Source organism: Leptodactylus fuscus, chromosome 9 (genome assembly GCF_031893055.1).
Source record: "Leptodactylus fuscus isolate aLepFus1 chromosome 9, aLepFus1.hap2, whole genome shotgun sequence".
In the NCBI taxonomy this organism is placed as follows: Eukaryota; Metazoa; Chordata; class Amphibia; order Anura; family Leptodactylidae; genus Leptodactylus; species Leptodactylus fuscus.
Window position 1 is genome coordinate 678,696 of NC_134273.1, and position 25,832 is coordinate 704,527.

At 44.5% G+C, this 25,832-nt stretch overlaps 1 protein-coding gene across 1 annotated transcript; it reads left to right on the forward strand.

Moving 5' to 3' along the window:
• Positions 1–469: 469 nt before the first annotated feature.
• Positions 470–25,832, forward strand: LOC142218130 (riboflavin-binding protein-like). The gene is made up of 6 exons (XM_075286617.1): positions 470–608; positions 3,398–3,497; positions 15,143–15,271; positions 17,559–17,667; positions 21,476–21,706; positions 25,756–25,832. The coding sequence occupies exons 1-5, from the start codon at positions 470–472 to the stop codon at positions 21,698–21,700; spliced, it is 702 nt and encodes a 233-aa protein (XP_075142718.1). The 3' UTR covers positions 21,701–21,706; positions 25,756–25,832.

The following is a 25,832-nucleotide window of genomic DNA, read 5'->3' on the forward strand; positions in this document are numbered from 1 at the left end:
CAGGGAAGGAACTACACGACCAGTCACATTGATGTACAGTATAGTATAATTATATATGATGTATGTTATAGTGGTATATAATGTATGATATAGCGGTGGTATATAGTGTATGATATAGTGGTGGTATATAATGTATGATATAGTGGTATATAATGTATGATATAGTGGTATATAATGTATGATATAGCGGTGGTGTATAATGTATGATATTGTGGTATATAATGTATGATATAGCGGTGGTATATAGTGTATGATATAGTGGTATATAGTGTATGATATAGTGGTATATAATGTATGATATAGCGGTGGTGTATAATGTTACAATGCTGTATGATGAGCCTTGTGTGTATATATATATATATATATATATAACCTGTCAGGGGCGCTGTCTACCAGGCCTGTTTATACAGATACTTGTATATACAGGATATCAGACGAGCTGTATCCTTCCTACAGACAGAAGAGAATGATGAAGGCTCCGATCATCTTCCTCACCATCAGCTTCATTGCTGCAGTTTCTTGTCACCACAAATGTCTGCAGGGAGCAAATCACAAAGTGGCCCCAGGGCCCGAGCTCAACATGCGCGAGTGCAGTCTGTACTCTGATGGTAAGTAACTGAGACAAGACACCAGGCTCACATAATATATTGCCAAACAGTGCATGCAGTACTGCCCTAAGACTGCTATACATTACTGCCATAACACCACCATATAGTACTACCATAACACTGCCATACACTACTGCCCTAAGACTGCTATACATTACTGCCCTAAGACTGCTATACATTACTGCCCTAAGACTGCTATACATTACTGCCCTAAGACTGCTATACATTACTGCCATAACACCACCATATAGTACTACCATAACACTGCCATACATTACTGCCCTAAGACTGCTATACATTACTGCCATAACACTGCTATACATTACTGCCATAACACTGCTATACATTACTGCCATAACACTGCTATACATTACTGCCATAACACCACCATATAGTACTACCATAACACTGCCATACATTACTGCCCTAAGACTGCTATACATTACTGCCATAACACTGCTATACATTACTGCCATAACACCACCATATAGTACTACCATAACACTGCTATACATTACTGCCCTAAGACTGCTATACATTACTGCCATAACACTGCTATACATTACTGCCATAACACTGCTATACATTACTGCCATAACACCACCATATAGTACTGCCATAACACTGCCATACATTACCGCCATAACACCACCATATAGTACTGCCATAACACCACAGTATAGTACTGCCATATAGTACTGCCATATCACCACCATACATTACTGATAATACCACCGCATATAGTACTGCCCTAACACCACCATATAGTATTGCCAAGAACCCAGCCCGTCCTCTGCAGGACAGCTCATTACAAGGTTTACACACTGAAGATGAAATCACTAACTATCAGTAGTTGGAACATACAAGGGCTGAACGCCTCAGCCTATAGATCTAACCCAAAAGATCCAGACTTCATAGACAGACTAAAAAACATAGACATCCAAATCCTCCTAGAGACATGGACCCGGGCAGATGACGAGTCCCTAACACCCATGGGCTACAAGGAATTCTCAGTGCCCGCCCAGAAAAATAAGACCACCAAACATGGCCGCCACTCAGGAGGCATACTAATATGGTACAAGGAGGAGCTCAAAGAACACGTAAAAGCTACCAAACGTGGAACTAATCACATATGGATAAAAATAAGCAGCTCCATCCTCAGCGGCCAGCAGGACATCCATCTCTGTGCAGTATATATGCCCCCACCAGGGTCCCCCTACCACCACCCCGACACTTACGAGGTCCTACAAAGGGAAGCTGTCCACTTCCAACCCAAAGGCAGAGTACTAATATGCGGAGACCTGAATGCAAGGACAGGCACAGAGTTAGACTACCTGCCTCCTGACGACAACCCACATACGCACGGTAGTGAGATCCACCACCCAGAACCCACACAGACAAGAAGAAACAGCCAAGACAGAATTGTCAACAAGAGTGGGAGACAACTGCTGAACATGTGCCGAAGCCTAGGACTGTACATAATAAACGGACGTACCACAGGCGATCCCAGAGGACGCTTCACACTAAACTCTCAAGTGGGCAACAGCGTGGTGGACTATGCCATTACAGACGCAGACCTGTCAGACATTGAAGACTTCACAATCGCACCTGACTCCCATCTATCAGACCACAACCAGATCCTACTATACATGAGAACCATGAACAAAACACCCATACATGAGCCCCAACAGTCCGGCCTCTACAACCTACCAAGACATTTCACATGGGCCAACCACCAGGCCATAGAATATACCAACGCAACCAACCGACCCGAAATCAAGACACTGCTCACAAACTTCCATACAAACACCTATCAGCCAGACCAACAGGGAGTCACCAGAGCTGTGAAGGATCTCAAGTACATCCTACAGACCACAGCAGAACTAGCAGGCCTGAAACCAACCAAACCCATAAGACAAACCAACAAACAGTCCCACAAATGGTTCCACAGCGACTGCAGAGCACTACGCCATACCCTAAGAACAGCCTCCAACGTACAAGCCACGGGAGAAGAGACTGTGCCAGCACTGTGACCAGGGGGTCCTAGAAGACCAGACCCACTTCCTGCTACACTGCACCAAATACTCAGCTGTGAGGGCCGTCTACTACCAAAGACTCTCTGCCCACATCCCAGACTGGGAGAAGAGGAAACTCTACATCCTACTGGGAGAAGAAGAAGCCACTGTGGAGATCGCTGCCCAATACGTGTCCAGCTGTCACCAAACCAGAGGAAGATGAGACTTCACGGACTGTTATATTTATCCCAATACACCCGCCCCACCCCCACCTCCCCATATAGCGGTCACCAACGAAGAGGAAGATGAGACTCCACGGACTGTTATATTTATCCCAATACACCCACCCCACCCCACCCCCCATATAGCGGTCACCAACGAAGAGGAAGATGAGACTCCACGGACTGTTATACCCCAATACACCTGCCCCCCCCATGAGACTCCACGGACTTATACCCCAAACCATCCGCCCCACCCCACCTCCCCATATAGCAGTCACCAACGAAGAGGAAGATGAGACTCCATGGACTGTTATATTTATCCCAATACACCCGCCCCACCCCCCCATATAGTGGTCACCAACGAAGAGGAAGATGAAACTCCACAGACTGTTATACCCCAAATCACCCCCCCATACCCACCACTCCCCCCCCCCTCCCGACTGCAATTCCCCCCCCACACTTTACTAGCTTTGGCAATGCCAAATATCTATTCGGCCGTGCCAATAAAGCTTGTTTGATTTGCTACTGTATAATATATATATACTTCTTTCAGCCTCCTGTTGTTATTCCAACTTGACAGAGACACTTTCTGCTTCTCCGCTCATTCAGATGGATAACTATTACTGGAACCGCTGCGGCAATCTCAGCAAGACGTAAGTGCAGGCCTGTATATACAAGGTTCATATCCACATAAGTATATAATATATATGCATGTCTGTCTCCAGTCTCATCGCACCGCACTTGTATGGAGCGACACTAGAATATAATAGCTGGAGACCCAGGAGAAGAGACAAAAATATGAAAAAACATTCACACTCCCCATATTCCCCTTCACAATTTCAGGCCTGTTAGAGGACTGGTCATATCAGTCTCATACACTATGTATTATAGATATACACTCACCGGCCACTTTATTAGGTACACCATGCTAGTAACGGGTTGGACCCCCTTTTGCCTTCAGAACTGCCTCAATTCTTCGTGGCATAGATACAACAAGGTGCTGGAAGCATTCCTCAGAGATTTTGCTCCATATTGACATGATGACATCACACAGTTGCAGTCGCAGATTTGTCGGCTGCACATCCATGATGCGAATCTCCCGTTCCACCACATCCCAAAGATGCTCCTCTATTGGATTGAGATCTGGTGACTGTGGAGGCCATTGGAGTACAGTGAGCTCATTGTCATGTTCAAGAAACCAGTCTGAGATGATTCCAGCTTTATGACATGGCATTGCATTATCCTGCTCAAAGTAGCCATCAGATGTTGGGTACATTGTGGTCATAAAGGGATGGACATGGTCAGCAACAATACTCAGGTAGGCTTTGGCGTTGCAACGATGCTCAATTGGTACCAAGGGGCCCAAAGAGTGCCAAGAAAATATTCCCCACACCATGACACCACCACCACCAGCCTGAACCGTTACCGATACAAGGCAGGATGGATCCATGCTTTCATGTTGTTGACGCCAAATTCTGACCCTACCATCCGAATGTCGCAGCAGAAATCCAGACTCATCAGACCAGGCAACGTTTTTCCAATCTTCAATTGTCCAATTTCGATGAGCTTGTGCAAATTGTAGCCTCAGTTTCCTGTTCTTAGCTGAAAGGAGTGGCCCCCGGTGTGGTCTTCTGCTGCTGTAGCCCATCTGTAGCCTCAAAGTTGGACGTACTGTGCGGCGTTCAGAGATGCTCTTCTGGCTACCTTGGGTGTAACGGGTGGCTATTTGAGTCACTGTTGCCTTTCTATCAGCTGGAACCAGTCTGGCCATTCTCCTCTGACCTCTGGCATCAACAACGCATTTCCGCCCCCCACAGAACTGCCGCTCACTGGATGTTTTTTCTTTTTCGGACCATTCTCTGTAAACCCTAGAGATGGTTGTGCGTGAAAATCCCAGTAGATCAGCAGTTTCTGAAATACTCAGACCAGCCCTTCTGGCACCAACAACCATGCCACGTTCAAAGGCACTCAAATCACCTTTCTGCCCCCCCAGACTGATGCTCGGTTTGAACTGCAGGAGATTGTCTTGACCATGTCTACATGCCTAAATGCACTGAGTTGCCGCCACGTGATTGGCTGATTAGAAATTAAGTGTTAACGAGCAGTTGGACAGGTGTACCTAATAAAGTGGCCGGTGAGTGTACAGTCCTAGGAGTCCTGACAGTGTCATACACTATGTATTATAGATATATATATAGTCCTAGGAGTCCTGACAGTGTCATACACTATGTATTATAGATATATATATAGTCCTAGGAGTCCTGACAGTGTCATACACTATGTATTATAGATATATATAGTCCTAGGAGCCCTGACAGTGTCATACACTATGTATTATAGATATATATAGTCCTAGGAGCCCTGACAGTGTCATACACTATGTATTATAGATATATATAGTCCTAGGAGCCCTGACAGTGCCATACACTATGTATTATAGATATATATATAGTCCTAGGAGTCCTGACAGTGTCATACACTATGTATTATAGATATATATAGTCCTAGGAGCCCTGACAGTGTCATACACTATGTATTATAGATATATATAGTCCTAGGAGCCCTGACAGTGTCATACACTATATATTATAGATATATATAGTCCTAGGAGCCCTGACAGTGCCATACACTATGTATTATAGATATATATATAGTCCTAGGAGTCCTGACAGTGTCATACACTATGTATTATAGATATATATAGTCCTAGGAGTCCTGACAGCGTCATACACTAGGTATTATAGATAGATATATAGTCCTAGGAGCCCTGACAGTGTCATTGTCACGGAGCAAAGGTATACGTCTTCCTCCGGATGGTCTTTTGAATCAACACGGACGCAAGAGGTCGGGAGACAACAGCAATTTATTGTAATCCACAAAGTTAGTAGCCGGCGGCGGTCACATCAACCGTAATAACAATAAGTTCACAGAAGTCACAATCCAATGATAGCTTTGGCTCCTTGGTCCTGTAACTAAATCCTGGCTCTCTACAGAGCTGTGCACAGGCCTGCTAACACATACTAACTGCTAGCTACAACTATATACTAAGACTGTTACACCTATATCTGTGGGGGGGAAGGGCTGAGTCACAGATCCTTCCCCCCTCACCTATACCAAGGAGAGCAGACTCCCTGTCTACTATGGACAATGCACCATCCAACATCTTCTTGGGGACACTGAGCAGATTATCTCCACCCATTGTCCTCACTGGTCCTCACTAGTTAGAGGTATTTGCATACAATGTGCTAACACACTAGACCTGAATCAGCCAACTACACATTGATGTATATAACAGGTTAGAGAATACATTCCACATGAAATATATATTACACATGGCCTATAGTATAGACTCTAACCATCCCGTGACAGTCATACACTATGTATTATAGATATATATAGTCCTAGGAGCCCTGACAGTGTCATACATTAGGTATTATAGATATATATAGTCCTAGGAGCCCTGACAGTGTCATACACTATGTAATATATATATATATATATATATATATATATATATATATAGTCCTGACAGTGTCATACACTATGCATTATAGATATATATAGTCCTAGGAGTCCTGACAGTGTCATACACTATATATTATAGATATATATAGTCCTAGGAGTCCTGACAGTGTCATACACTAGGTATTATAGATATATATATATAGTCCTGACAGTGTCATACACTATGCATTATAGATATATATAGTCCTAGGAGTCCTGACAGTGTCATACACTATATATTATAGATATATATAGTCCTAGGAGCCCTGACAGTGTCATACACTATGTATTATAGATATATATATATAGTCCTAGGAGTCCTGACAGTGTCATACACTATGTATTATAGATATATATAGTCCTAGGAGTCCTGACAGTGTCATACACTAGGTATTATAGATATATATATAGTCCTAGGAGCCCTGACAGTGTCATACACTATGTATTATAGATATATATAGTCCTAGGAGTCCTGACAGTGTCATACACTATGTATTATAGATATATATAGATAGTCCTAGGAGCCCTGACAGTGTCATACACTATATATTATAGATATATATAGTCCTAGGAGCCCTCACAGTGTCATACACTATGTATTATAGATATATATAGTCCTAGGAGTCCTGACAGTGTCATACACTATGTATTATAGATATATATAGTCCTAGGAGTCCTGACAGCGTCATACACTATGTATTATATATATATATAGTCCTAGGAGTCCTGACAGTGTCATACACTATGTATTATAGATATATATAGTCCTAGGAGTCCTGACAGTGTCATACACTATGTATTATAGATATATATAGTCCTAGGAGTCCTGACAGTGTCATACACTATGTATTATAGATATATATAGTCCTAGGAGTCCTGACAGCGTCATACACTAGGTATTATAGATACAGTCCTATGAAAAAGTTTGGGCACCCCTATTAATCTTAATCATTTTTCGTTCTAAATATTTTGGTGTTTGCAGCAGCCATTTCAGTTTGATATATCTAATAACTGATGGACACAGTAATATTTCAGGATTGAAATGAGGTTTATTGTACTAACAGAAAATGTGCAATATGCATTAAACCAAAATTTGACCGGTGCAAAAGTATGGGCACCCTTATCATTTTATTGATTTGAATTCCCCTAACTACTTTTTACTGACTTACTGAAGCACAAAATTGGTTTTGTAACCTCAGTGAGCTTTGAACTTCATAGCCAGATGTATCCAATCATAAGAAAAGGTATTTAAGGTGGCCAATTGCAAGTTGATCTCCTATTTGAATCTCCTCTGAAGAGTGGCATCATGGGCTACTCAAAACAACTCTCAAATGATCTGAAAACAAAGATTGTTCCACATAGTTGTTCAGGGGAAGGATACAAAACGTTGTCTCAGAGATTTAACCTGTCAGTTTCCACTGTGAGGAACATAGTAAGGAAATGGAAGACCACAGGGACAGTTCTTGTTAAGCCCAGAAGTGGCAGGCCAAGAAAAATATCAGAAAGGCAGAGAAGAAGAATGGTGAGAAGAGTCAAGGACAATCCACAGACACCTCCAAAGAGCTGCAGCATCATCTTGCTGCAGATGGTGTCACTGTGCATCGGTCAACTATACAGCGCACTTTGCACAAATAGAAGCTGTATGGGAGAGTGATGAGAAAGAAGCCGTTTCTGCACGTACGCCACAAATAGAGTTGCCTGAGGTATGAAAAAGCACATTTGGACAAGGCAGCTTCATTTTGGAAACAAAGATTGAGTTGTTTGGTTATAAAAAAAGGCGTTATGCATGGCGTCCAAAAAGAAACAGCATTCCAAGAAAAACACATGCTACCCACTGTAAGATTTGGTGGAGGTTCCATCATGCTTTGGGGCTGTGTGGCCAATGCCGGCATCGGGAATCTTGGTAAAGTTGAGAGTCGCATGGATTCCACTCAGTATCAGCAGATTCTTGAGAATAATGTTCAAGAATCAGTGACGAAGTTGAAGTTACGCCGGGGATGGATATTTCAGCAAGACAATGATCCAAAACACCAAAGCTCCAAATCCTCAGGCATTCATGCAGAGGAACAATTACAATGTTCTGGAATGGCCATCCCAGTCCCCAGACCTGAATATCATTGAACATCTGTGGGATGATTGGAAGCGGGCTGTCCATGCTCGGCCACCATCTAACTTAACTGAACTTGAATTGTTTGTCCAAAATCCCTTCATCCAGGATCCAGGAACTGATTAAAAGCTACAGGAAGCGACTAGAGGCTGTTATCTTTGCAAAAGGAGGATCTACTAAATATTAATGTCACTTTTCTGTTGAGGTACCCATACTTTTGCACCGGTCAAATTTTGGTTTAATGCATATTGCACATTTTCTGTTAGTACAATAAACCTCATTTCAATCCTGAAATATTACTGTGTCCATCAGTTATTAGATATATCAAACTGAAATGGCTGCTGCAAACACCAAAATATTTAGAACTAAAAATGATTAAGATTAATAGGCGTGCCCAAACTTTTTCATAGGACTGTATATATAGTCCTAGGAGCCCTGACAGTGTCATACACTATGTATTATAGATATATATAGTCCTAGGAGCCCTGACAGTGTCGTACACTATGCATTACATATATAGTCCTAGGAGCCCTGACAGTGTCATACACTATGTATTATAGATATATATAGTCCTAGGAGCCCTGACAGTGTCGTACACTATGCATTATATATATAGTCCTAGGAGCCCTGACAGTGTCATACACTATGTATTATAGATATATATATAGTCCTAGGAGCCCTGACAGTGTCATACACTATGTATTATAGATATATATAGTCCTAGGAGCCCTGACAGTGTCATACACTATGTATTATAGATATATATAGATAGTCCTAGGAGCCCTGACAGTGTCATACACTATGTATTATAGATATATATAGTCCTAGGAGCCCTGACAGTGTCATACACTATGTATTATAGATATATATAGTCCTAGGAGTCCTGACAGTGTCATACACTATGTATTATAGATATATATAGTCCTAGGAGCCCTGCCAGTGTCATACACTATGTATTATAGATATATATAGTCCTAGGAGCCCTGCCAGTGTCATACACTATGTATTATAGATATATATATATATAGTCCTAGGAGTCCTGACAGTGTCATACACTGTGTATTATAGATATATATATATATATATAGTCCTAGGAGCCCTGACAGTGTCATACACTATGTATTATAGATATATATATATAGTCCTGACAGTGTCATACACTATGTATTATAGATATATATAGTCCTAGGAGCCCTGACAGTGCCATACACTATGTATTATAGATATATATAGTCCTAGGAGCCCTGACAGTGTCATACACTATGTATTATAGATATATATATATATATATATATATATATATATATATATATAGTCCTGACAGTGTCATACACTATGTATTATAGATATATATAGTCCTAGGAGTCCTGACAGTGTCATACATTAGGTATTATAGATATATATAGTCCTAGGAGTCCTGACAGTGTCATACACTATGAATTATAGATATATATAGTCCTAGGAGCCCTGACAGTGTCATACATTAGGTATTATAGATATATATAGTCCTAGGAGTCCTGACAGTGTCATACATTAGGTATTATAGATATATATAGTCCTAGGAGTCCTGACAGTGTCATACACTATGTATTATAGATATATATAGTCCTAGGAGTCCTGACAGTGTCATACACTATGTATTATAGATATATACAGTCCTAGGAGCCCTGACAGTGTCATACACTATGTATTATAGATATATATAGTCCTAGGAGCCCTGACAGTGTCATACACTATGTATTATAGATATATATAGTCCTAGGAGCCCTGACAGTGTCATACACTATGTATTATAGATATATATATATATATAGTCCTGACAGTGTCATACACTATGTATTATAGATATATATAGTCCTAGGAGTCCTGACAGTGTCATACATTAGGTATTATAGATATATATAGTCCTAGGAGTCCTGACAGTGTCATACACTATGTATTATAGAGATATATAGTCCTAGGAGCCCTGACAGTGTCATACACTATGTATTATAGATATATATAGTCCTAGGAGTCCTGACAGTGTCATACATTAGGTATTATAGATATATATAGTCCTAGGAGTCCTGACAGTGTCATACACTATGTATTATAGATATATATAGTCCTAGGAGCCCAGACGGTGTCATACACTATGTATTATATATATATAGTCCTAGGAGTCCTATTAGGTACTATATGTATAGATATATACATCACAATATAATATAATATAATATAATACATCACAATATAATATAATATAATATAATACATCACAATATAATATAATATAATTAATACAATACAATATAATACATTATTAGGCTGGGTTCACACGGAGTATTCTGGCTCGTCATTTGGTACGTACATGCCACGGGATCTTTTGCAGACCGTATACGCTCCCATTGTTTTCAATGGCAGCCGGTACCGTATACGCGGCTCTATTTTGCGGCTGCCGCAAAATCACGGCCGCAAAATAGCGCCGCGTGTATGGTACCGGCTCCCATTGAAAACAATGAGAGCGTATACGACCTGCAAAAGATCCCGCGGCATGTACGTACCAAATGACGAGCCAGAATACTCCGTGTGAACCCGGCCTAATATATAAAACAATATAATACAATATAATATACAATACAATCCTATTAATATTATAAATGTGAAAGTTTGTGAGTTTGCATGTTCGGATGTTTGTTCCTCAATCACGGAAAAACCGCTCCACCGATTTGGCTGAAATTTTCCACAAACATAGTTAATACACCCGATTAAACAATAGGCTACTTTTCGTCACAATAGCGCACATACGTTTGTGCCAGGACCCCCACAAAACCCAAACTCACACCACCATCTCTGCAATCTCACACACTTTGGACCATAGCAAGCCACAAAATTCCTATTGCCCTCTCCAGCCTCGCCCCTAACCCCACACAATCTCATATACATATACTTTACCACTTTGCCCCTCACCTTACCGATACTCCAGGAGGCGCTCTTTAACGCTCCGGAGCAGCCATGTTTGCCGACCCCCACCGCTCTGACAATCCGCGACACCGCCCACCCATGTCAATACCCCTAGGCGGTCTAATAAATGCAAAAAAAAAGTTTAAAAAAAGTAAAAAAAATATTAAAAACAAAAAAAAAAGGATTAAAAATTCAAATCACCCCCCTTTCCCTAGAACACATATAAAAGTAGTTAAAAACTGTGACACACATACATGTTAGGTATCCCCGCGTCCAAAATCGCCCGCTCTACAAAGCTATACAAATATTTTTCCTGTTCGGTAAACGCCGTAGCGGGAAAAATGGTCAAAAGTGCCAAACCGCCGTTTTTTCACTGTTTTGATTCTGATAAAAATTTGAATAAAAAGTGATCAAAGCAATAACATTTCCTGAAAATGGTAGAAATACAAAGTACACCCGGTCCCGCAAAAAAAGACGCCCTATACATCCCCGTACATGCACGTATAAAAAAGTTACGGCTGTCGGAATATGGCGACTTTTCAAAAAAAATTTTTTTAACAGTTTTGGATTTGTTTTTAAGGGGTCAAAATGTAACTAAAACCATATAAATTTGGTATCCCCGGAATTGTAACGAAACACAGAATACAGGGGACATGTCATTTTGGTTGCACAGTGAACGCCGTAAAACCAAAGCCCGTAAGAAAGTCGCAGAAATGCATTTTTTCGTCAAATCCACCCCATTCTGAATTTTTTCCCTGCTTCCCAGTACATTATATAGAATAAATAATGGCGGCATCATGAAGAAAAATTTGTCCAGCAAAAATTAAGACCTCATATGGCTCTGGGAGCGGAGAAATAAAAAAGTTATGGGGTTTAGAAGGAGGGGAGTCAAAAACGAAAAACAAAAATCAAAAAATGCCATCGGCGGGAAAGGGTTAACTTCAAATCCCTCTGTCCCAAAGTCACTATATACAGTATATACCAACACCGTATATATAGCAGCTCAAATACAAAGTAACTGCAACACAAAAGTCTCACGTGTTCTCTGAATTACAGCAAAAACAAGATACAAAGTTACATTTCATATCCCATCCCTTATACACAGTACGAAAACCTTACCCGCGCCTGTATATACCCACTACTACAATCACCGCAGACCAAGTCGCGGGTACCAGCTAGTAATACAATATAATATACAATACAATACAATACAATACAATATAATACAATATAATACAATACAATACAATACAATATAATACAATATAATACAATATAATATACAATACAATATAATATAATACAATATAATACAATACAATATAATACAATACAATACAATATAATATAATATAATATAATACAATATAATATACAATACAATATAATATAATACAATATAATACAATATAATATAATACAATATAATACAATACAGTATAATATAATATAATACAATATAATATACAATACAATATAATATAATACAATATAATACAATATAATATAATACAATATAATACAATACAATATAATACAATATAATATACAATACAATATAATACAATATAATATACAATATAATATAATACAATATAATACAATATACAATACAATATACTACAATATAATATAATACAATATAATACAATATAATATACAATACAATATAATACAATATAATATACAATATAATATAATACAATATAATACAATATACAATACAATATACTACAATATAATATAATACAATATAATACAATATAATATACAATACAATATAATACAATATAATATACAATATAATATAATACAATATAATACAATACACAATACAATATACTACAATATAATATAATACAATATAATACAATATAATATACAATACAATATAATACAATATAATATACAATACAATATAATATAATACAATACAATATAATACAATATAATATAATATACAATATAATATAATATAATACAATATAATACAATATAATACAATACAATACAATACAATACAATATAATACAATATAATACAATATAATACAATATAATATACAATACAATATAATATAATACAATATAATACAATACAATACAATATAATACAATATAATACAATACAATATAATACAATACAATATAATATAATACAATATAATACAATATAATACAATATAATATACAATACAATATAATATAATACAATATAATACAATATAATATACAATACAATATAATATAATACAATATAATACAATATAATATAATACAATATAATACAATACAATATAATACAATATAATATACAATACAATATAATACAATATACTATACAATATAATATAATACAATATAATACAATATACAATACAATATACTACAATATAATATAATACAATATAATACAATATAATATACAATACAATATAATACAATATAATATACAATACAATATAATATAATACAATACAATATAATACAATATAATATAATATACAATATAATATAATATAATACAATATAATACAATATAATATACAATATAATATAATATACAATATAATATAATACAATACAATACAATATAATACAATACAATATAATACGATATAATATACAATATAATATAATACAATACAATACAATAAAATACACAATACAATATAATACAATACAATATAATACAATATAATACAATATAATATAATACAATATAATATAATACAATATAATACAATACAATATAATACAATATAATATACAATATAATATAATACAATATAATACGTTACAATATAATATAATACAATATAATACAATATAATATACAATATAATATAATACAATATAATACGTTACAATATAATATAATACAATATAATACAATATAATATACAATATAATATAATACAATATAATACGTTACAATATAATATAATACAATATAATACAATATAATACAATACAATATAATACAATATAATATAATACAATATAATATACAATATAATATAATACAATATAATACGTTACAATCCAGCTTAATGAGCCAATCTCAGAGCGCTCTAGGAGTTCAGACATTAGTTTAGATCCCTGACAGAGTGCAGACCTGGGTAAGAGGAGGACAAGTCCACCATAGCGTGTAGTGATCATGTGCGGGGATGAGAATAGAGCGCCCTCAGTGAGAGTTGTCTCGCACATGTGCAGTAGTCACTGTGAGGCGCCATCTTGATATGTTCTCCGAGACCATAAGCAATGTAGAGCAGCGACAGATCTCATGGAGAGTTTTTTAAAAACACAATATAAATAAATAAATGAGAAAATAAAAAAATAAAATATAAAAAGGTCCCTGATGTTTAGGGGACCAAGTGACATCAATCTGTAGTATAATGACGTATAGCTGGCCACTCCTAGGTGTGAACAAGCACCTAGAGCTTTCTGCCATAGTGAATCCAAATGGTAGGAATGTGAGGAGAAGATCTCATCCGATGACCCCGAGAGGGCGATATAATCCAAGAGCCAAATACAACTGCTAGTGGATCCTCAACCCTCATCTAGGGCCAAAGCCACCACCAGAAGGGGCATCAGCACCGCGGAGATGTCGCAGGATGAGCCAATAAACCTCCCTCACTATTTCGGAGTGCCGCCTGCTTCTTTGGAGTGCTGTGTATATATCGTTATAGAGTGTATATAAATATATTTCTGCATTCTGTGATTCTGGCCTCTTCTCTGATAGGTGTGAGGATTACACTAAGCAGATGGAGTGTTTCTACCATTGCTCCCCACTCGCCGCTCACTGGATTCACCCCAACATTTCAGCTGCCATCCTGGGGGTGCCACTGTGCCGCTCCTTCTGTGATGGCTGGTAAGTGTCTGTCCGCAGGTCACACGCAATGTTCTAGGATTCTCCTAATGAAGGGGATGAGGAATATTAAGGCTGTAAATCTTCTACTGAACTTCTGTTCTGTCCTCTGTGTGAGTGAAATCGCAGAAGAAAGGTTCATATGTATATACTCTCTCTCTATATATATATATATCTCTATATATAGTGTAAGGGGATGGCCGGTCAGGTAATGGAGGGGGTGTAAGCGGATGGCCGGTCAGGTAATGGAGAGGGTGTAAGCGGATGGCCGGTCAGGTAGTGGAGGGGGTGTAAGCGGATGGCCGGTCAGGTAATGGAGGGGGTGTAAGCGGATGGCCGGTAAGGTAATGGAGGGGGTGTAAGCGGATGGCCGGTCAGGTAATGGAGGGGGTGTAAGCGGATGGCCGGTCGGGTAATGGAGGGGGTGTAAGCGGATGGCCGGTCGGGTAATTGAGAGGGTGTAAGCGGATGGCCGGTCAGGTAATGGAGGGGGTGTAAGCGGATGGCCGGTCAGGTAATGGAGGGGGTGTAAGCCGATGGCCGGTCAGGTAATGGAGGGGGTGTAAGCGGATGGCCGGTCAGGTGATGGAGGGGGTGTAAGCGGATGGCCGGTCAGGTAATGGAGGGGGTGTAAGCGGATGGCCGGTCAGGTAATGGAGGGGGTGTAAGCGGATGGCCGGTCGGGTAATGGAGGGGGTGTAAGCGGATGGCCGGTCGGGTAATGGAGAGGGTGTAAGCGGATGGCCGGTCAGGTAATGGAGGGGGTGTAAGCCGATGGCCGGTCAGGTAATGGAGAGGGTGTAAGCGGATGGCCGGTCAGGTAATGGAGGGGGTGTAAGCCGATGGCCGGTCAGGTAATGGAGAGGGTGTAAGCGGATGGCCGGTCAGGTAGTGGAGGGGGTGTAAGCGGATGGCCGGTCAGGTAATGGAGGGGGTGTAAGCGGATGGCCGGTCAGGTAATGGAGGGGGTGTAAGCCGATGGCCGGTCAGGTAATGGAGAGGGTGTAAGCGGATGGCCGGTCAGGTAATGGAGGGGGTGTAAGCCGATGGCCGGTCAGGTAATGGAGGGGGTGTAAGCGGAAGGCCGGTCAGGTAATGGAGGGGGTGTAAGTCGATGGCCGGTCAGGTGATGGAGGGGGTGTAAGCCGATGGCCGGTCAGGTGATGGAGGGGGTGTAAGCCGATGGCCGGTCAGGTAATGGAGGGGGTGTAAGCGGATGGCCGGTCAGGTAATGGAGAGGGTGTAAGCGAATGGCCGGTCAGGTAATGGAGGGGGTGTAAGCGGATGGCCGGTCAGGTAATGGAGGGGGTGTAAGCCGATGGCCGGTCAGGTAATGGAAGGGGTGTAAGCCGATGGCCGGTCAGGTAATAGAGGGGGTGTAAGCGGATGGCCGGTCAGGTAATGGAGGGGGTGTAAGCCGATGGCCGGTCAGGTAATGGAGGGGGTGTAAGCGGATGGCCGGTCAGGTAATGGAGGGGGTGTAAGCGGATGGCCGGTCAGGTAATGGAGGGGGTGTAAGCCGATGGCCGGTCAGGTAATGGAGGGGGTGTAAGCGGATGGCCGGTCAGGTACTGGAGGGGGTGTAAGCGGATGGCCGGTCAGGTAATGGAGGGGGTGTAAGCGGATGGCCGGTCAGGTAATGGAGGGGGTGTAAGCGGATGGCCGGTCAGGTAATGGAGGGGGTGTAAGCGGATGGCCGGTCAGGTAATGGAGGGGGTGTAAGCGGATGGCCGGTCAGGTAATGGAGGGGGTGTAAGCCGATGGCCGGTCAGGTAATGGAGGGGGTGTAAGCGGATGGCCGGTCAGGTAGTGGAGGGGGTGTAAGCGGATGGCCGGTCAGGTAGTGGAGGGGGTGTAAGCGGATGGCCGGTCAGGTAATGGAGGGGGTGTAAGCCGATGGCCGGTCAGGTAATGGAGGGGGTGTAAGTCGATGGCCGGTCAGGTAATGGAGGGGGTGTAAGTCGATGGCCGGTCAGGTAATGGAGGGGGTGTAAGCGGATGGCCGGTCAGGTAATGGAGGGGGTGTAAGCCGATGGACGGTCAGGTAATGGAGGGGGTGTAAGCCGATGGCCGGTCAGGTAATGGAGGGGGTGTAAGCGGATGGCCGGTCAGGTAATGGAGGGGGTGTAAGCGGATGGCCGGTCAGGTAATGGAGGGGGTGTAAGCCGATGGACGGTCAGGTAATGGAGGGGGTGTAAGCCGATGGCCGGTCAGGTAATGGAGGGGGTCATCCCTGGTGCTCAGGCAGAGTCTCTGTACTAATCTGTGATGTCATCTCTCTTATGATCAGGTTTGCAGCATGTCGGTCAGACCTGGTCTGTGTGCGCAACTTTATCACTGACTGGATAATAGATGAGGATGGGAACCATTGCAGGAATGACTGTATCCCCTATGAGCAGGTAAGAGGAAGGGGCACAAGTGCAACACACCAGTGACATCACACAGTACTGGACTGGGAGTATACAGAGGTCCGGCCTCCGCCCTGCCATAGGTGACATCACATAGTACTGTACACATAGTATACAGAGGTCCGGCCTCCGCCCTGCCATAAGTGACATCACATAGTACTGTACACATAGTATACAGAGGGCCGGCCTCCGCCCTGCCATAAGTGACATCACACAGTACTGTACACATAGTATACAGAGGTCCGGCCTCCGCCCTGCCATAAGTGACATCACACAGTACTGGACTGGGAGTATACAGAGGTCCGGCCTCCGCCCTGCCATAGGTGACATCACATAGTACTGTACACATAGTATACAGAGGTCCGGCCTCCGCCCTGCCATAAGTGACATCACATAGTACTGTACACATAGTATACAGAGGGCCGGCCTCCGCCCTGCCATAAGTGACATCACACAGTACTGTACACATAGTATACAGAGGTCCGGCCTCCGCCCTGCCATAAGTGACATCACACAGTACTGGACTGGGAGTATACAGAGGTCCGGCCTCCACCCTGCCATAAGTGACATCACACAGTACTGGACTGGGAGTATACAGAGGTCCGGCCTCCGCCCTGCCATAAGTGACATCACACAGTACTGGACTGGGAGTATACAGAGGTCCGGCCTCCGCCCTGCCATAAGTGACATCACATAGTACTGTACACATAGTATACAGAGGTCCGGCCTCCGCCCTGCCATAAGTGACATCACATAGTACTGTACACATAGTATACAGAGGTCCGGCCTCCGCCCCGGCCATAAGTGACATCACATAGTACTGCACACATAGTATACAGAGGTCCGGCCTCCGCCCTGCCATAAGTGACATCACATAGTACTGTACACATAGTATACAGAGGTCCGGCCTCCGCCCTGCCATAAGTGACATCACATAGTACTGTACACATAGTATACAGAGGTCCGGCCTCCGCCCTGCCATAAGTGACATCACATAGTACTGTACACATAGTATACAGAGGTCCGGCCTCCGCCCTGCCATAAGTGACATCACATAGTACTGTACACATAGTATACAGAGGTCCGGCCTCCGCCCCGGCCATAAGTGACATCACATAGTACTGCACACATAGTATACAGAGGTCCGGCCTCCGCCCTGCCATAAGTGACATCACATAGTACTGTACACATAGTATACAGAGGTCCGGCCTCCGCCCTGCCATAAGTGACATCACATAGTACTGTACACATAGTATACAGAGGTCCGGCCTCCGCCCTGCCATAAGTGACATCACATAGTACTGTACACATAGTATACAGAGGACCGGCCTCCGCCCTGCCATAAGTGACATCACATAGTACTGTACACATAGTATACAGAGGGCCGGCCTCCGCCCTGCCATAAGTGACATCACATAGTACTGTACACATAGTATACAGAGGACTGGCCTCCACCCTGCCATAAGTGACATCACACAGTACTGGACTGGGAGTATACAGAGGTCCAGCCTCCGCCCCGGCCATAAGTGACATCACATAGTACTGTACACATAGTATACAGAGGACCGGCCTCCGCCCTGCCATAAGTGACATCACATAGTACTGTACACATAGTATACAGAGGGCCGGCCTCCGCCCTGCCATAAGTGACATCACACAGTACTGGACTGGGAGTATACAGAGGTCCGGCCTCCGCCCTGCCATAAGTGACATCACACAGTACTGGACTGGGAGTATACAGAGGTCCGGCCTCCGCCCTGCCATAAGTGACATCACATAGTACTGTACACATAGTATACAGAGGGCCGGCCTCCGCCCTGCCATAAGTGACATCACACAGTACTGGACTGGGAGTATACAGAGGTCCGGCCTCCGCCCTGCCATAAGTGACATCACACAGTACTGGACTGGGAGTATACAGAGGTCCGGCCTCCGCCCTGCCATAAGTGACATCACACAGTACTGGACTGGGAGTATACAGAGGTCCGGCCTCCGCCCTGCCATAAGTGACATCACATAGTACTGTACACATAGTATACAGAGGGCCGGCCTCCGCCCTGCCATAAGTGCCATCACACAGTACTGGACTGGGAGTATACAGAGGTCCGGCCTCCGCCCTGCCATAAGTGACATCACATAGTACTGTACACATATTATACAGAGGTCCGGCCTCCGCCCTGCCATAAGTGACATCACATAGTACTGTACACATAGTATACAGAGGTCCGGCCTCCGTCCCGGCCATAAGTGACATCACACAGTACTGGACTGGGAGTATACAGAGGTCTGGCCTCCGCCCTGCCATAAGTGACATCACACAGTACTGGACTGGGAGTATACAGAGGTCCGGCCTCCGCCCTGCCATAAGTGACATCACATAGTACTGTACACATAGTATACAGAGGACCGGCCTCCGCCCTGCCATAAGTGACATCACATAGTACTGTACACATAGTATACAGAGGGCCGGCCTCCGCACTGCCATAAGTGACATCACATAGTACTGTACACATAGTATACAGAGGTCCGGCCTCCGCCCTGCCATAAGTGACATCACATAGTACTGTACACATAGTATACAGAGGTCCGGCCTCTGCCCTGCCATAAGTGACATCACATAGTACTGTACACATAGTATACAGAGGTCCGGCCTCTGCCCTGCCATAAGTGACATCACATAGTACTGTACACATAGTATACAGAGGACTGGCCTCCGCCCTGCCATAAGTGACATCACATAGTACAGTACACATAGTATACAGAGGGCCGGCCTCCGCCCTGCCATAAGTGACATCACATAGTACTGTACACATAGTATACAGAGGTCCGGCCTCCACCCTGCCATAAGTGACATCACACAGTACTGGACTGGGAGTATACAGAGGTCCGGCCTCCGCCCTGCCATAAGTGACATCACACAGTACTGTACATATAGAATACAGAGGTCCAGCCTCCGCCCTGCCATAAGTGACATCACACAGTACTGGACTGGGAGTATACAGAGGTCCAGCCTCCGCCCTGCCATAAGTGACATCACACAGTACTGTACACATAGTATACAGAGGTCCGGCCTCCGCCCTGCCATAAGTGACATCACATAGTACTGGACTGGGAGTATACAGAGGTCCGGCCTCCGCCCTGCCATAAGTGACATCACATAGTACTGTACACATAGTATACAGAGGACCGGCCTCCACCCTGCCATAAGTGACATCACACAGTACTGTACACATAGTATACAGAGGTCCGGCCTCCACCCTGCCATAAGTGACATCACACAGTACTGGACTGGGAGTATACAGAGGTCCGGCCTCCGCCCTGCCATAAGTGACATCACACAGTACTGTACACATAGTATACAGAGGTCCGGCCTCCGCCCCGGCCATAAGTGACATCACACAGTACTGGACTGGGAGTATACAGAGGTCCGGCCTCCGCCCTGCCATAAGTGACATCACATAGTACTGTACACATATTATACAGAGGTCCGGCCTCCGCCCTGCCATAAGTGACATCACATAGTACTGTACACATAGTATACAGAGGACTGACCTCCACCCTGCCATAAGTGACATCACACAGTACTGGACTGGGAGTATACAGAGGTCCCAAATTCACAACTGCAGATACTTATGGAATCCTCACCACTATTTTGCCCTGGTATCATCCTATAAAGACATATCTGTAGTGGTATCACCTGATGACGCACAATGACCCTCAGAGCAGTCCTAATGAGGCCCCCATCAGGAGGTCACCGGTATGACATGTCCCCTGTTCATCTGCTTGTATCCTCCACCAGATGTATGGGAATGGCACAGACTTGTGTCAGGCCGCCTGGGGCAGCTCGTTCGTGGTCAGCGACTCTCCATGCCGTTGTCTGGACATGACCCAGACGGACAGGAATGTGGCCAAGTACATTCTGGAGAGTGAGGTGTCAGAGGAGAGCGGAGAAGAGAAGGCCTGCAAACCGCGGCTGCAAGGGGCCCCAGGCAAGACGGGGCCTGACCAACAAGAGCACGACTGAGGGCAGGTAATAACATAGCACACCTCACACTTCATGTAGCTAACATTGGAGCTCCCCTTACTATCTGCATCATGGAGGGCCTTTGTAGCCATCATTTGTCTCACCTCCTCCTCATTGGCATGATCTTCGCTCTCTGTGACGGCAAAAATCATCAGAAAACCTCTCATAATCAAATCCACCAAAAATAGCGCAGCTTTACATGTCTCATATCACTAAGAAGAATCAGATCTGAGGAATGGTCCCATAACTGACGGCCTATGGAGGTCCTAAAAATCAGAAGGCGATGCCTAGCCGAAGGTCCTAAAAATCAGAGGGAGACGCCTAGCCGAAGGTCCTAAAAATCAGAGGGCGACGCCTAGCCGAGAGTAGCCGAAGGTCCTAAAACTCAGAGGGCGATGCCTAGCCGAAGGTCCTAAAAATCAGAGGGCGACGCCTAGCCGAGAGTAGCCGAAGGTCCTAAAACTCAGAGGGCGATGCCTAGCCGAAGGTCCTAAAAATCAGAGGGTGACGCCTAGCCAAAGGTCCTAAAAATCAGAGGGCAACGCCTACCCGAGAGTAGCCGAAGGTCCTAAAAATCAGAGGGCGACGCCTAGCCAAAGGTCCTAAAAATCAGATGGCGACGCCTAGCCAAGAGTAGCCGAAGGTCCTAAAAATCAGAGGGCGACGCCTAGCCGAGAGTAGCCGAAGGTCCTAAAAATCAGAGGGCGACGCCTAGTCGAGAGTAGCCGAAGGTCCTAAAAATAAGAGGGCGACGCCTAGCCAAAGGTCCTAAAAATCAGAGGGCGACGCCTACCCGAGAGTAGCCGAAGGTCCTAAAAATCAGAGGGCGACGCCTAGCCGAAGGTCCTAAAAATCAGAGGGCGACGCCTAGCCGAGAGTAGCCGAAGGTCCTAAAAATCAGAGGGCGACGCCTACCCGAGAGTAACCGAAGGTCCTAAAACTCAGAGGGCGACGCCTAGCCGAGAGTAGCTGAAGGTCCTAAAACTCAGAGGGCGACACCTAGCCGAGAGTAGCTGAAGGTCCTAAAACTCAGAGGGCGATGCCTAGCCGAAGGTCCTAAAAATCAGAGGGCGACGCCTAGCCGAGAGTAGCCGAAGGTCCTAAAAATCAGAGGGCGACGCCTAGCCGAGAGTAGCTGAAGGTCCTAAATATCAGAGGGCGATGCCTAGCCGAAGGTCCTAAAAATCAGAGGGCGATGCCTAGCCGAGAGTAGCCGAAGGTCCTAAAAATCAGAGGGCGACGCCTAGCTGAAGGTCCTAAAAATCAGAGGGCGACACCTAGCTGAGAGTAGCCAAAGGTCCTAAAAATCAGAGGGCGACGCCTACCCGAGAGAAGCCGAAGGTCCTAAAAATCAGAGGGCGACGCGCAGTCGAAGGTCCTAAAAATCAGAGGGCGACGCCTATCCGAAGGTACTAAAAATCAGAATGCGACGCCTAGCTGAGAGTAGCCGAAGGTCCTAAAAATCAGAGGGCGACACCTAGCCGAGAGTAGCCGAAGGTTCTAAAAATCATAGGGCGACGCCTAGCCGAGAGTAGCCGAAGGTCCTAAAAATCAGAGGGCGACGCCTAGCCGAAGGTCCTAAAAATCAGAGGGCGATGCCTAGCCGAGAGTAGCCGAAGTTCCTAAACATCAGAGGGCGGCGCCAAGCCGAGAGTAGCCGAAGGTCCTAAAAATCAGAGGGCAACACCTAGCTGAGAGTAGCCGAAGGTCCTAAAAATCAGAGGGCGACGCCTAGCCGAGAGTAGCTGAAGGTCCTAAACATCAGAGGGTGACGCCTAGCCAAGAGTAGCCAAAGGTCCAAAAAATCATAGGGTGACGCCTAGCCGAGAGTAGCCGAAGGTCCTAAGAATCAGAGGGCGACGCCTAGCCGAGAGTAGCCGAAGGTCCTAAAAATCAGAGGGCGACGCGTAGTCGAAGGTCCTAAAAATCAGAGTGCGACGCCTAGCCGAGAGTAGCCGAAGGTCCTAAAAATCAGAGGGCGACGCCTAGCCGAGAGTAGCCAAAGGTCCTAAAAATCAGAGGGCGACGCCTAGTCGAAGGTCCTAAAAATCAGAGGGCAACGCCTAGCCGAAGGTCCTAAAAATCAGAGGGTGACGCCTAGCCGAGAGTAGCCGAAGGTCCTAAAAATCAGAGGGCGACGCCTACCAATGAGTAGCCAAAGGTCCTAAAAATCAGAGGGCGACACCTAGTCGAGAGTAACCAAAGGTCCTAAAAATCAGAGGTCATCGCCTAGCCGAGAGTAGCCGAAGGTCCTCAAAATCAGAGGGCATCGCCTAGCCGAGAGTAGCCGAAGGTCCTAAACATCAGAGGGTGACGCCTAGCCGAGAGTAGCCAAAGTTCCTAAAAATCAGAGGGCGACGCCTAGCCGAGAGTAGCCGAAGGTCCTAAACATCAGAGGGCGACGCCTAGCCGAGAGTAGCCGAAGGTCCTAAACATCAGAGGGCGACGCCTAGCCGAGAGTAGCCGAAGGTCCTAAAAATCAGAGGGCGACACCTAGCCGAGAGTAGCCGAAGGTCCTAAAACTCAGAGGGCGATGCCTAGCCAAAGGTCCTAAACATCAGAAAGCGACGCCTAGCCGAGAGTAGCCGAAGGTCCTAAACATCAGAGGGCGGCGCCTACCAGAGAGTAGCCGAACGTTCTAAAAATCAGAGAGCGGCGCCTAGCCGAGAGTAGCCGAAGGTCTTAAAAATCAGAGGGCGGCGCCTAGCCGAGAGTAGCCGAAGGTCCTAAACATCAGAGGGCGACGCCTAGCCGAGAGTAGCCAAAGTTCCTAAAAATCAGAGAGCAACGCCTAGCCGAGAGTAGCCGAAGGTCCTAAAAATCAGAGGGCGGCGCCTAGCCGAGAGTAGCCGAAGGTCTTAAAAATCAGAGGGCAACGCCTAGCCGAGAGTAGCCGAAGGTCCTAAACATCAGAGGGCGACGCCTAGCCGAGAGTAGCCGAAGGTCATAAAAATCAGAGGGCGACACCTAGCCGAGAGTAGCCGAAGGTCCTAAAAATCAGAGGGCGACACCTAGCCGAGAGTAGCCGAAGGTCCTAAAAATCAGAGGGCGATGCCTAGCCAAAGGTCCTAAAAATCAGAGGGCGACGCCTAGCCGAGAGTAGCCGAAGGTCCTAAACATCAGAGGGCGACGCCTAGCCGAGAGTAGCCGAAGGTCCTAAAAATCAGAGGGCAACACCTAGCCGAGAGTAGCCGAAGGTCCTAAAAATCAGAGGGTGACGCCTAGCCGAAGGTCCTAAAAATCAGAGGGCGACGCCTAGCTGAAGGTCCTAAAAATCAGAGGGCGATGCCTAGCCGAGAGTAGCCGAAGGTCCTAAAAATCAGAGGGCGACGCCTAGCCAAAGGTCCTAAAAATCAGAGGGCGACGCCTAGCTGAGAGTAGCCGAAGGTCCTAAAAATCAGAGGGCGATGCCTAGCCAAAGGTCCTAAAAATCAGAGGGCGACGCCTAGCCGAGAGTAGCCGAAGGTCCTAAAAATCAGAGGGTGACGCCTAGCCGAAGGTCCTAAAAATCAGAGGGCGACTCCTAGCTGAAGGTCCTAAAAATCAGAGGGCGACGCCTAGCCAAAGGTCCTAAAAATCAGAGGGCGACGCCTAGCCGAGAGTAGCCGAAGGTCCTGAAAATCAGAGGGCGACGCCTAGCCGAGAGTAGCCGAAGGTCCTAAAAATCAGAGGGCGACGCCTAGCCGAGAGTAGCCAAAGGTCCTAAACATCAGAGGGCGGCGCCTACCAGAGAGTAGCCGAAGGTCCTAAACATCAGAGGGCGGTGCCAAGCCGAGAGTAGCCGAAGGTCCTAAACATCAGAGCGCATCACCTATCCGAGAGTAGCCGAAGGTCCTAAACATCAGAGGGCGGCGCCTAGCCGAGAGTAGCTGTGCAGGGGACAGAGGGTGCACCACAGTAAGGGGAGTGAGTGGAAAACATCTGACCTGTGTTTGAGATTTTGGATTGTCAGCTCCTGGGTCCAGGCTGACACGTTGCTGCTACCATGGTATATGTATGCTGCAGTATAACCCAGATGGGGATGGAAGTGATAAGAATGTCTGTTCTCTCTGAAGGATCAACCAAGACGATGAGCAACATGGCGGCAAAGACCCAGAAATCCCTTTACCTTCCCCCTGAACCCCACACAGAG